The following is a 14,211-nucleotide window of genomic DNA, read 5'->3' on the forward strand; positions in this document are numbered from 1 at the left end:
CTACAACTAAAAAATAAATATTAAAAAAAAAACTGAGATAGAAGGATTGCATGTTCAAGAGCAGCCTGGGCAACTTAGCATGACCTGTCTCAAAATAAAATAAAAAGGGCTCAGGATACAGCTCAGTAGTAGAGAGCCACTGGGTTCAATCACAGTACAGCAAAACAACAACAATGAAGAAGTCATTTTGAGTGCAGGTTAGATTATGGAGAAGAAATAACATCAAAGGTTTTAGAGACCATTGTATGATTTCTGAATTTGACCTTAAGTGAAATGGAAAGCCCTGAGAATTCTGAGAAGTTATATAACATAAATGTTTAAAGAACTTATGAAATTAGTTTTCAAATTATCTATAATTGGAGTTTAAAACTATCAATTAAACATTTTGATTGTAATTAACTAAGAAATCATATCAAAGAAGATGTGTGTGAAATCTTTAAGAAGTTACAAAGACATTCAAACTATTTAGGTAATAACATTATGCAAATTGTTAAGCCATCTTTCTCAAAATAATATAAAATTTGCTAATTCTCTCATTCACTCACATTATACCAGTGTGTTTCAAAGAGAACAACCTGAAGAATCTCTAGGCATTCAACTTATTGAAGATGTTGCAACTAACAATATACTTTTTCTGCCTTGACATAGCCATGGATAGAAATCAAATTGCCTTTGATAAAACCCACACATACTTTCTTCCTTCCTGCCAACACAGCCACGATTCTGCCCTGGAGACCATCCCTATTAATCTCATCAAGCTCTACAGCATCATTGATTGATGTCAGTCACTACAAGAAGCCCAAGATTCCAGAACTTTTAATCGTATATAATTCTATTGTTCCCCTAATCTGACCCCATTTCCAATCTTCTACCTATACCCTCAATCTCTTTTGCAAATATTCTTCCCTTCCTTTAGCTAAAAATCTGGCTCTCCCCCAGGGTGGTTATTTTCTCTGCCACAGTATCAGAAGGAGCAAGGGGTTAGGTAAGACATATGTTCCTCCTTTCACCTCACAGCCATTTCCACAACATTAACCTTCTCTGTTCTCTGAAACACATGCTAACAGATTTGACCCATTAAGGCTCCCACCCCACCCCACCCGAGCATCTACAAAGTTCTGGGCCACCCTCCCCACAACTCCCTTGTCATTTTTTTTTTAATTTTTTAATTTTTTATTGTGGGTTGTTCAAAACATTACAAATTTCTTGACATATCATATTCCACACTTTGATTCAAGTGGGTTATGAACTCCCACCTTCACCCCATACACAGATTGCAGAATCACATCAGTTACACATCCATTGATTTACATATTGCCATACTAGTGTCTGTGGTGCTCCGCTGCCTTTCCCATCCTCCACCCTCCCCCCTCCCCACCGCTCCCCTCCCCTCCCCTCCTCTCTCTCTACCCCCTCCACTGTATAACCCTGAGGATCTCCTTCCATTACCATGCAATTTCCCTTCTCTCTCCCTTTCCCTCCCACCTCTCATCCCTGTTAAATGTTAATCTTCTTCTCCTGCTCTTCGTCCCTACTCTGATCTTAGTTACTCTCCTTATATCAAAGAAGACATTTGGCATTTGTTTTTTAGGGATTGGCTAGCTTCACTTAGCATAATCTGCTCTAATGCCATCCATTTCCCTGTAAATTCTATGATTTTGTCATTTTTTAATGCAGAATAATACTCCATTGTGTATAAATGCCACATTTTTTTTATCCATTCGTCTATTGAAGGGCATCTAGGTTGGTTCCACAGTCTTGCTATTGTGAACTGTGCTGCTATGAACATCGATGTAGCAGTGTCCCTGTAGCATGCTCTTTTTAGGTCTTTAGGGAATAGACCAAGAAGGGGAATAGCTGGGTCAAATGGTGGCTCCATTCCCAGCTTTCCAAGAAATCTCCATACTGCTTTCCAAATTGGCTGCACCAATCTGCAGTCCCACCAGCAATGTACAAGTGTACCCTTTTCCCCACATCCTCGCCAGCACTTGTTGTTGTTTGACTTCATAATGGCTGCCAATCTTACTGGAGTGAGATGGTATCTTAGGGTGGTTTTGATTTGCATTTCTCTGACAGCTAGAGATGTTGAGCATTTTTTCATGTACTTGTTGATTGACTGTATGTCCTCCTCTGAGAAGTGTCTGTTCAGGTCCTTGGCCCATTTGTTGATTGGGTTGTTTGTTCTCTTATTGTCTAATTTTTTGAGTTCTTTGTATACTCTGGATATTAGGGCTCTATCTGAAGTGTGAGGAGTAAAGATTTGTTCCCAGGGTGTAGGCTCCCTATTTACCTCTCTTATTGTTTCTTTTGCTGAGAAAAAACTTTTTAGTTTGAGTAAGTCCCATTTGTTGATTCTAGTTATTAACTTTTGTGCTATGGGTGTCCTATTGAGGAATTTGGAGCCCGACCCCACCGAATGCAGATCGTAGCCAACTTTTTCTTCTATCAGACGGCGTTGGGAATCAACCTAACAAAAGAGGTGAAAGACTTATACAATGAAAACTACAGAACCCTAAAGAGAGAAATAGAAGAAGATCTTAGAAGATGGAAAAATATACCCTGTTCATGGATAGGCAGAACTAACATCATCAAAATGGCGATATTACCAAAAGTTCTCTATAGGTTTAATGCAATGCCAATCAAAATCCCAACGGCATTTCTTGTAGAAATAGAGAAAGCAATCATGAAATTCATATGGAAAAATAAAAGACCCAGAATAGCAAAAACAATGCTAAGCAGGAAGTGTGAATCAGGCGGTATAGCGATACCAGACTTCAAACTATACTACAGAGCAATAGTAACAAAAACAGCATGGTACTGGTACCAAAACAGGCGGGTGGACCAATGGTACAGAATAGAGGACACAGAAACCAATCCACAAAACTACAACTATCTTATATTTGATAAAGGGGCTAAAAGCATGCAATGGAGGAAGGATAGCATCTTCAACAAATGGTGCTGGGAAAACTGGAAATCCATATGCAACAAAATGAAACTGAATCCCTTTCTCTCGCCATGCACAAAAGTTAATTCAAAATGGATCAAGGAGCTTGATATCCCTTGTCATTTTCATGAAGATCACTTCCCTGGCCTAGTGGATCTTTGACTTCCTTTCCTCCAATAAGCCTGGCAGGCAGTTACTAGCTCAAGCTCTAAAGTCATGGCAAAGGTTGAAATCTCAGTTTCTTCATTTAATAGAAATCTTATTTTCTCCACTTTAATAGCTATGTGATCTTGAACAAATTATTTGATCTCTCTGTTGCTCTGTTTCACCACCTATCAAATGGGTAAAATAATAGCACTTATTTCACAGGGTTGCAATGAAGACTAATATAAAGTACTTGGGGCTGGGGTTGTGGCTCAGCGGTAGAGTGCTCGCCTAGCATGTGCAAGGTCCTGAGTTTGATCCTCAGCATTACATAAAAATAAATAAATAAAGTTATTAAAACAAGTGTGTGTGTGTGTGTGTGTGTGTGTGTGTGAGAGAGAGAGAGAGAGAGAGAGCTAGAGAGCTTAACAATTTATTGACCTTGTCAGGCTATACTTCCTTCTTCCTATTCCAACTCTGCTGTGCTCACTTTGCTAATATTTTATTATATTTATTCACTTGCTTAAATCCATAATTACTTTTTTTCATCTCTGTTATAATTCCAACTGGAAAAACTTCCTTCTTATATAAATTCAACTCCATACCTGTATCTAAATAGCACAAAGTGGCTGGGAAAAAATAAAAACAAAAATTTATCCAGGCATGGTGGTGCACGCCTGTAATCCCAGTAGCTCCAGAGGCTGAGACAGGAGGACCGTGAATCCAAAGCCAGCCTCAGCAACTTAGTGAGCTCTAAGCAACTCAGTGAGATCATATCTCAAAATAAAATACAAAAAAGGTCTGGGGACGTGGTTCAGTGGTTAAGTGCCCCCAAGTTCAATCCCCAGTACCCCCCCCCCAAAAAAAAAAAAAGAAAGTAAGTAAGTAATCAGAAGACAATGCTGGAGTTGTAGCTCTCAGTGGTAGAGCACTTGGCTAGCATGTGTAAGGTACTAGGTTTGAGCCTCAGCATCACATAAAAATAAATAAATAAATAAATAAAGGTACTATGTCTACAACTAAAAAGTATATTTAAAAAAGAAAAAAGAAAAGAACTTTCCCTTCTATCACCCCACTTGCATCTGTAACCATTTTTACAGCCTCTGGTCCCTTGTATCTATTATCCTGGACCTTTCCCCAAATCCTGTCCTGTAGTTCCAATTGCTCATTTAACATCTCATTTGGAGTCCAACATATATTTCAAACTGCTCATCTAATTTCCTACCCTGCCATTCCTGGATACAACAAATTTCTGCTCAAAACCCTTAGGGGTCATCACTGCCTTTTTCCTTCCTGACTCTACAACCAGTCTATCAGCAAATTTTACTGGTTCTATATTCAATTTCCAGAATCAATCTATTCTTACCAGCAACACCTAGCCCAAACCACCACAAAGAGAGTAGTCTACCATCTGAACTGTTACAAATACTTTCTAAATGGTCACTTTGCTGTCTTCCTTGTACTTCCTTTCCAGTGGTCCATTCTTTATACAAAACAATGCCAGTGACACTTTCAAGGCATGATTAGAACATTACATTCTACTGCTCAAAAACTCTGATAGTTCCCCATATCCTCAATAAAAGCCAAAATCCTTACAAGATTCTACATGATATGATCTCTAATCTCTATTTCTCATTTCCTATCATACCTTCCTCTTTCCACCTTTGTGGTGAGCCAGCCATGGGCTATGCGTGTGTGTACTATGAGCACTGAACACATAAGTGGACTGGACTGACATTGCCTCTCTCTCTGTTTGGGCTGGCGACATATGTGTCCTTTTCACTTGTTCTTCCTATGATCCCCACAAAGCACATGAGATGGGCATGACCTTCCAAGATGTCAGTCAATCTGCTGACAGAAAGACATCATGAAGCTAGACTCATCATGAAACCTGACTCCTTGCCTCATTTGAATGGCTTCTCCCCAATGAAACCCAGGTTCGAGGCATGTTCCCTCTCTTTCTTGCTTGCCTTGCCCCCCTCCCCCTCTCCCCCCACCCTCACTTGTGGGAGATGTGGCTAAGGAGTGGTCACTGAACCCAAAAAGGTACTTTCTATATCTGTGTCTTTATTTAGTCAGCCCAAATTCACTTGGAGTGACCCTGACCAGTTTAGTCATGTGTTGTGATACACCTTCTCCTCACCCCTTGGTCCAATCATAGTAGGAATGAATCAATTAATCTCCCTTTTATCTCTTACAAGAAGAGTCTCTTCCCTTCTGATGTTCCAAAAACCTTCATTCCCTCTCCCCTTTGAAAGAGCACTGATATGAGAACTGGGAGAGAGTTTTTTGATTTTTTTAAATGGTGATATTTTAAACATAAGGTAGGATGATTTGACAAAAGAGCAAAAGGAGGTAGAAAAAAGTATCACTGGGTCCTGTGACAAAATGAAAAAATATGAGACTCCGTGACATTTATAAATATGAAGAATCACCACCCAGCTGTTTTTTAGTCATTCCTTTCCATTAGAAAGAAATCATGACAACAGAGTCCTAGAGCAATGTGGTGCTGCATACTTTCTCTATGATTGAGCTGATAAGATAACATGTCTTTTGCAAAGGTCTAACGCGTATAATATACCTAATTTTACAAGAGTGTTAAGATAAACACAAAAAATATATCTAGCACTTTAAACCACTTTTACACCTGTACTAACTTTATAAATTTTATCAGACTCTCTTGAGTTACACTGCTATACTGAAGTTGTGGGAAACACTACATACTAGAAATATAAAAGCATAAACTTTAGAATCAAAGAGGGGGGGTTTTCAATCTGGATCCACCACACTTTTTACCTCGTGGCCCTGGGCTATTAAGAGATTATTGTTGTGGTGGCACACTGCCTGCCACTGACAAAAACAGCTAAAACGCCACTGATGACTTCAATTGTGGTGCTGATTCTCATATCACTATCACCATTGTCTTCAGCACCTTGAAGGAAAGTGTGGTTAGCTCCTTAGGGCTCCTAAAGAGCTAGGCAGCTCTTTTGACACTCAGACCTCAAGTAGGGGAAAATTGCTCTGTAGACACTCAATAGAGATGACTACTAAAGGATTAGAAATGGGGCAGGATGATCATAACCTTGAAAAGAAATGGCATAATAGTGTTATTTCTTTAGCTTTATTGATACATATTTATTTCATTTATTTATTTTTAAGACGTCTCCCTTATTCTTTAGTCTCAGAAGTTTACTCCTGGAAAGGAACCTTGGAGATAACTTGATTTGAATTGTGTAAACTAGGCTTTGCATCTCAGTTCTTCAGTAGATCTACGAACTTGGGCTATATTATTTAACCTCAGAATCTTAATTAAATAATATTACTTATGTTCAGATAATAAAGGATTACTCTGGAGCTGATATAAAAGCAAAAGGATAAGGATGGTTGAGTTCAATGGTGAAAGATCTACCAATATTGACCAGTTACAAATGAAGACAGTCACAACTTTGTGAAACATCTACACCCTCAACATTAACATGCCTAGTTTTGTATTATATTAATTATAACTAAGTTTCACCTAGAAATGGACAAATATTCTGTAATAATCACTAGAATCAGTTTTTATGTTATAATACAAAATACAAATAAGTCAATTTGATTGTCAACTTAGTATCTCAGACACCAGGTTTATGCTACTCAGAAAAGACATATGGAGAGCTGGAAGTAGCATGATGTAGTAGAACATATGCTTAGTATGCACAAGACCCTGTGTTCAATACACAGCCTGAGAGAGAATGAGGTAGGGTCTGTGTGTGTGTGTGTGTGTGTGTGTGTGTACATTTCTGACACAAAGCTTTAAAAATCAGGTAAATTAAAGAGTTAGAAAATTAAAGTATCAGGAAAAAAGAACTTCTTACTCCTGCTCTGCTTCTATCTATTAAGATGTGTGATCTGGGGCAAGTCATTGAACCTTTACTGCATGTCTTCTAAATGCCAAACACCAAGCAGGACTTCTATATATAATATTTCATATGACCCTCATGAAGAATCTGAACATAGATAATATTATTTAATTAAGATTCAGATATTAAATAATCTATCCCAAGTTCATAGATCTACTGTAGAACTGAGATGCAAAATGCAGCCTACATGATTCAAATCAAGTTATCTCCAAAGTTCCTTCCCAGGAGTAAAGAGTAAAGATGGATATCTTAAAAATAAATAAATGAAATAAATATATACCAAAAAAGCTAAAGAGATAACACTATTATGCCATTTCTTCTCAAGGTTACGATCGTCCCGCCCCTAAATTCTGAAAATATCCCATCCAAACCCATCCCCAAATAAGTCACTGTCAATGCTATATCCCTGGAACAGTAAAAGTAGCTGAGTAACACTATTTTAGAGCTTTTGGCAAGATATGCATAATAAGACTGCGGGTCCATGATATATAAAATTGCTATATAAATTTTCAAAGATGTCAAACAACATAGATAAGAGCTTCATGTCATCATTTTATTCATATCCTTACTCCCCATTAAATGTTGACAAGACTTAAAAGTAGATACAGGTTTTGGTAGAACATTATGGTATAACTATATGCATCAAGAAGTTCAGGGGTGGGGCATATGGGTCAAAGGGTACAGAGTAGGCAATCCCTAGCACCACAAAAAAGAAAAATTTGTTAAAATATCATTTGAGGGGCTGGGGTTATAGCTCAGTGGTAGAGCGCTTGCCTTGCACTTGTGAGGTACTGGGTTTGATCCTCAGCACCACATAAAAAATAAATAAAATAAATAAAGATTTTTTTAAAACACCCTTAAAATATATCATTTGATGAAAGACACTATTATATATCATTTCAACAATTTTCATCTTTCAAAGTACAAACTAAAATATTATTATTCAAATTAGACTTTAGGGAAAAAAACTGAATATTCACTTATACTTAATAAAAATAATGCTTTTTAAACCCTCCAATCCAACCTTAATAAAGAACTTAATTAGACATTTAATACTTGTATTAACTTACCTGCATAAGCAATAATCCAACTATAAAAGCACTTCCTTGACAGTAACCAACCTCACGATCCACTAAAGAATATGCCTAAAAAGTAAAATATGGTGTTCAAAATATTTTGACATGGTATATTAGACCTTCCTTCTCCCAAAACCTGAAATTGGCGAAAGAGTTGATTAAAAGTCAATTTTTTTTAAAGAAAAAAATCTTGTTTACTTGTTGTAGATGTTATCCTATAAATATTTTAAGAGCAAATGTTTTATTACATAAAATTTTCATTTGACAATTTCCAATTAGAAAGCAATAGCTGCTAAGGATGAAGGAAAAAAAGGAATGTGTACTCAGTAAGGTAACAGAGCTTTAAAATCAACTAAAAGTTGTATCTGATTAAGATAAAATTAGAGTAGGGTTATGATAAAGCTTAAGCAAAATTAAAATGATTTAACAAGAAATCCAGTGTTTCGTAAAGATAGCTGGAATAAAAAGAATCTAAGGGAAGGGAAAAGGCAATGTTGAAGAAAAAAATTAGGTAAAATCTTTATTAAGAACCCTTAACAATTCAAGCCACTGCAAACAGAAAAATTTGCTGACATGAATGCAGCCATGTTGGGAGAAACCTGAATCCTAGACTATGAACCTCACATAAAGTGAACTGTCCATTTTCATAAAGGATCTCTCTATGAGTAGGTTGGAGTAATTATTAATATGTTACTTTATTTCCTGTCAAGTAATGTGAATGAATTTTCAACTAATGTGATGAATTTTCTAATAAGTTGTCTAAGTTAAACAGAAATGTAGCAGCAACGTTACAGTAGAAATTATGCTAAAATCAGTTTTGTTGCCAAAGCAACTGATTATGTGGAATTTCATGCTTTATCATGGGAAATGTATAATTTCAACTTTTTGAGAATTCATTTCATTTAAAAAATGAACAAACAGAACTTACCTTCATCACATTGAATAGAACCTCCTGTCCAAGGCTATCTTTTTCCTTAAAAAAATTATGTTCAGGATAAGTTCTAGCAATGTCCCTCCGGATCAGTTTTTCACAAGGTGAGGTCATTTTCAGGAGTTCTGAATACTGATCCTTAATTGGCATACTTTGTGCACTGCATAAAAGTTGCCAAACTATTGCTCTAAAATGGTGGGGTATTCCTTTACGAACAAGTTCCTAAAAAAGAAAAGTAAAATTTTAAATCTGAATTATTTAATAAGTCTCACATTTGCAAGCCAAAGAAGACTTATTTGGTGGGTGAGGGATGGTTGGAGTAGAGTGGAAATTTTTATCAATTCACGAAGCTGGTTTTAAAATAAACTGGGAAACTTTTTAACCAAGGATAAGATTTTGCTCTTGGGTATATCCTTTTCTGGTTATGGGGAGAGGATGTGCTACAAAGCCATGCATAAATTCTGGCCATTTCACCAACAATTCTGCCTCTAAAATTATTTAGGACTTGACAGCCTGTAGAGCTATGAATGATGGCATCATACCCATCACATTTAGAACTGCTATTGAAAGCAGAAAAGAAAAATACTGATAATTCAAGAATGCATGATGTCACAACTTCATTTCTGCATCTATAAAATGAGAGAATTTGGCTGGACATGGGCACACACCTGTAATCCCAGCTACTTGAGAAACTGACACAGGATTATCACAACTTTGAGGCCAACCAGGGCAACTTAAGGAGATCTTGTCTCAAAATAAAATAAAAGGGGCCAGAGGTTTAGATTAGTGATAGATTGCTTATGCATGAAGTCCTGGGTTCAATTCCAAGTACAAAAATTATAATAAAATTAGAGAATTTAACTTCTAAAAAATTTTCAGCTATATATTTCTATTTTCAGCACCTCTATAACAACTGATACCTACATGTAAAAATTCCATGAAGAATTGGAATATTTGGGGGAACAAAATTACTCCTTTGAGCTAAGAAAATATGAAAATGGTATTTAAATATTAAAGTAATGATACATAGTTTACACTATGATTTCCAATTATCTTATTTTAGTGTTGAAATCACTTAAAATAAGAGCCTGGCTAGGGTCCTAGTATTGCCACCCACTGTCTAGTGATACTTAGTCAAACTTGCTAAGCCCCAGTCTCTCTACTGTAAAATGGGATTATTAATGGGATTTTAAAGGCTACTTTTCTTGCAGTGTTTTAAGAGAACTGAATAACATAGTATCTATAAATTATATGACAATGTACATGACATAATAAAATTTTCAGTGAATACTTTTAAAAAATTCCATGAAACACAAATAAATGAAAACATAAAAAGCAGATTTCTTCACTATACAGAGCTTGGAAATCACTAAAATCTGATTTTTTTTCTAATTCTCTAATAATCCATACCTGATACCCCTTTGGGGTGAGAGAAAAAAACTTCAATAAAAAACATGAATACCTTAACTTGTTTTTCCTTCTTTTTGCGCACATCTTCCCATTCATTAACAATTCTTCCCCAAAGAATCCAAGAATCTTCTTCAAGGTGGCTGAGATTACTGGAGGCTGATGAACTTGATACAAGAGAGGAGCCACTATTTCTTCTTGACCCATTTACAGATCTTAAAGACTTACTATCCGTCTCTAATAATCTAAAACATAATTAAAAATTGGTGAATATCTCATCTCACAGTGATATTAGGTGAAGGAGTGATGATACTTAGAGTTTGACTACCATGATTTAACCATTGTTTTAAGATAATTTTAATAATGTACATGATTTCAATAATTTTTGGTTGATATCAATAAAATAATCACTATCTTTTTCTTACCTAGGTACAGGAGTTTCAAAATTTGAAACAGCAAATAATGTTAAATATTTTGTGCAATTAGTCTCATTGTAATTTACTTTCATTTCCATTAAAAATTCAAATTAGAGAACCAGGCACAGTGGCAGGTGCCTATAGTCCCAGCTACATAGGATGCTGAAGAAAAAGGATAATTTGAGCCCAGGAATTTGAGAGCATCTGAACAAAGTAGTGAGAGATAATCTTTTTTAAAAAATCAAATTAGGGTAAATCTAATGTAAAAAGTGGTTGGGTAGGCTTCAAGGAAAAAAATAATGCTTGGGAGAAGTACAAGAAATTTTATGGAATTACTAATCCTTTCATGTTTTACAATATGACCAAGGTTTTAAGAAAAGTAATCAGAGCCACAGAAATTAGCCAAGTCTCTTTTTTCATTTGTTTCACATATTCATACCTAATCTGCCTAAAAAAAAAAAAAGTATATACATACAGCCTATTTTTAACTATATTTCTTGAAAAGGAAATAGAAATCAGAATCAGGTCCATATTCCCGCACAGTAAAAACAGGATACACTAAGTAGGAGCTTCTTCCTTTAAGGATGAAGAGGGATTTCACCCAATCTCCACAATCCTTACTGTCTTCCCAAACTCTAGTCAATAGTTGCTATTCATCACTAGGCTTCCACAATGAAACTGGAATCTCGTTGCTCTTAATACCCCAGCAGTCTTTTGAGTATCTAACCTTGTTTTAGCTCTCTTCTCTAAAGAAAGATGCATTAAGGTAATTTCAAAGATACAGTCCATAACTCATCACTCATAACTCATAACTCATCTTTTCTTTACATATGCACAGGATACAAAAAGGAAGGCTGGAAATGTGGCTTTATAACTATAAAGATGTAGATTATAAATAATTCAAATAATAAGGGTCCTAAAATATCTATTTGTTTTTTAACATGGCTACCTACCACTCAATTCCAGTACCTCCTTCAGAAAGGCATATGCTTAAGGTACAAAAAAATGCTTGCAATACTAATTTATGAAATAGAAAAACTGAGAGAGCGAAAACACGAGTCAAATCCTATTTTGCAGTTATAGAACCACCCTTGGAGGATCTACACGCTTATATTCCTTAAATTATTTAGCTCAGTACAAAAGATATTAAGTAGTGGACTGAGGCTATGGCTCAGTGATGGAGCACTTGCCTAGCCTGCATTAGGCCCTGTGTTGGATCCCCAACACCTCAAAAAAGAAAAAGAAAAAAAGTACATTAACTCTTTATTAAACTGAAAATTATAATCCCAGTTTAAAAAGTTTGAAAAACTTCCAAGTTTTAGATGTCATATTAAAAAATACCACAATAGGGGCTGGGATTGTGGCTCAGCAGTAGAGCGCTCGCCTAGCACAGGAGGGATCTGGGTTCGATCCTTAGCACCACATAAAAATAAAGGCACTGTGTTGTATCCATCTACACCTAAAAAATAAATATTAAAAAAATATACAAATATAAAATAAATTCTCTCCTTATTTAGGAGAATTTTAATATATTTTCATGGCAATGATAATTTAAATAAAATTTCCTAACTACTGCTAGAAACATAAAAATGTATTACAGCCAAATTAAGCATCAATTACTATATTTTTATTTGCTTTAAACACTGTTTTCCATATATATTATTTCAGAAATTCCATAATTTTTCTTACGGAAAAATTAGTATGACTAAGTAATTTTCTTTATGTTTCTAAAGATTTCTAAATGAAGTAGAGAAAAAAAAAATCACTGAAATATCTGGACCTAAGTTCTTCATTTCACTTGGCTATATGTTTGGTATACGCCAAATAGTTAAACCGCATTACCATCATCATTTGGGACACACACAGTTCAAAGGAAATTATGATACTAACTTAAACCTAAGTTTGAGGTATAATAGATGTACAGATTTTAAAAATGCCTAATTGGAAGACTTTTGGAGTACATAAAGGGTTTCAGAGATTGCTGAGCTGTAACTATCTGGATAAACAGAAATGCCAAGTGAACTCATAGGTGGGTTACAGAAGTTAGCTAAGCAATTTACCTTCAAAGAACACTGAAATAACATATCCCATGATACTTACAAATGAAATATTATTCCAAATAAAGACATTACATTATTTAAGGATGTTACCCTTGCCTTATCTCACATCACATATACAAATACTATTCAAAATGGATGATAAGCCTAAATACAAAAACTAAAACTAAAAGCCCTCTAAAAGAAAATATACAGAAAACCTCTTCACAACCTTGAGATTGGAAGAAATTTGTTAATGAGACACAAGGAGATACTAATCATTAAAAAAAAAGTTGATTAAATAATTAGACTTCACAAAAATCTGCACTTCAAATGATTCCATTAACAAAATAAAAAACCAGGGCTGAAGTTGTAGCCCAGTGGTTAGAGCACCTGGCTAGCACACGTGAGGCCCTAGTTCTATCCTCAGCAACACATAAAAATAAATAGATAAAATAAAGGTACAATTAAAAAAAACAAAGAAAATGAAACAACAAGCCATAGACCAAGAAAAAATATTCTCAGTATATTTATCTGACAAAACTTATTTATATCGTATATTCTAAATATTCTTAAGAAGGGCTCTTAAAATTTATAAAAAGGTAAACACCACACTTTCAATAATTGGTGAGGGATTTTACCAACACTTTCTAAAACAAGATAATCAAATGACTAATAAGCCCCGAAGTTAACTATTTAGTCTTTAGAGAAATCCAAGTTAAAACCACACACTGGTATGGCTCTAATTCTAAAAAAAGACATCATACCAAACAAATGTTGGCAGGATGGGAGCTAATATAACTCTCATAAATCAGTATAAAAAATATAAAATCATATAATCACTTTGAAAAACTGTTTGTCAATTCCTTATAAAGTTAAAATTTGCTTCCATATGGCCCAGTAAGTGTGAATACACACACACACACACACACACACACACACAAATTATATATATAAAAACAAAAAAAACTTGCAGTTCCAAGTTCAGATATTTTATTCATAATAGCCAAAAGACAGAAACAACACAAATGTCCAGAAAAATAAACTGTCAATTTATGATATATCCATTCATTGCCAATACTTCTCCATAAGACAAAGAAACAAACTGGAGATAAATGTATCAACATGAATGAATCTTATAGACATTAGCCTGAATGAAAGAAGAATGGTGCAAAAAAGTACGCATGATATGAGTTTATTTATATAAAGTTCAAAAACATAGTATAGAAGAAAATACAGGTGTACATCCTCATAACTTTGAAATAGGAAAAGCCTTCTTAGACATGACTCTAAAAGCATAAGTGTCAAGATTAAAAAAAAAAAAAAAAAAGAAGTGGAATTTGACAAAATAAAAA

General features: G+C 35.0%; 1 protein-coding gene across 4 annotated transcripts in view; it reads right to left on the reverse strand.

Annotated features, from left to right (window-relative positions):
- Evi5 (ecotropic viral integration site 5) overlaps positions 1-14,211 on the reverse strand; it is a 207,220-nt gene that overhangs the window by 135,383 nt on the left and 57,626 nt on the right. For 3 of the 4 annotated variants that reach the window (XM_071618052.1, XM_071618051.1, XM_027935259.2), the window contains exons 3-5: positions 10,460-10,649; positions 8,995-9,219; positions 8,061-8,135 (exon numbers count right to left, since the gene is read on the reverse strand). In XM_071618052.1, the coding sequence (XP_071474153.1) occupies positions 8,061-8,135; positions 8,995-9,219; positions 10,460-10,649 (490 nt within the window). The remainder of the gene's footprint in view (positions 1-8,060; positions 8,136-8,994; positions 9,220-10,459; positions 10,650-14,211) is intronic. The other variant, XM_071618050.1, reaches the window with a different exon arrangement.

Source organism: Marmota flaviventris, chromosome 10, assembly GCF_047511675.1.
Source record: "Marmota flaviventris isolate mMarFla1 chromosome 10, mMarFla1.hap1, whole genome shotgun sequence".
Taxonomy (NCBI): Eukaryota; Metazoa; Chordata; class Mammalia; order Rodentia; family Sciuridae; genus Marmota; species Marmota flaviventris.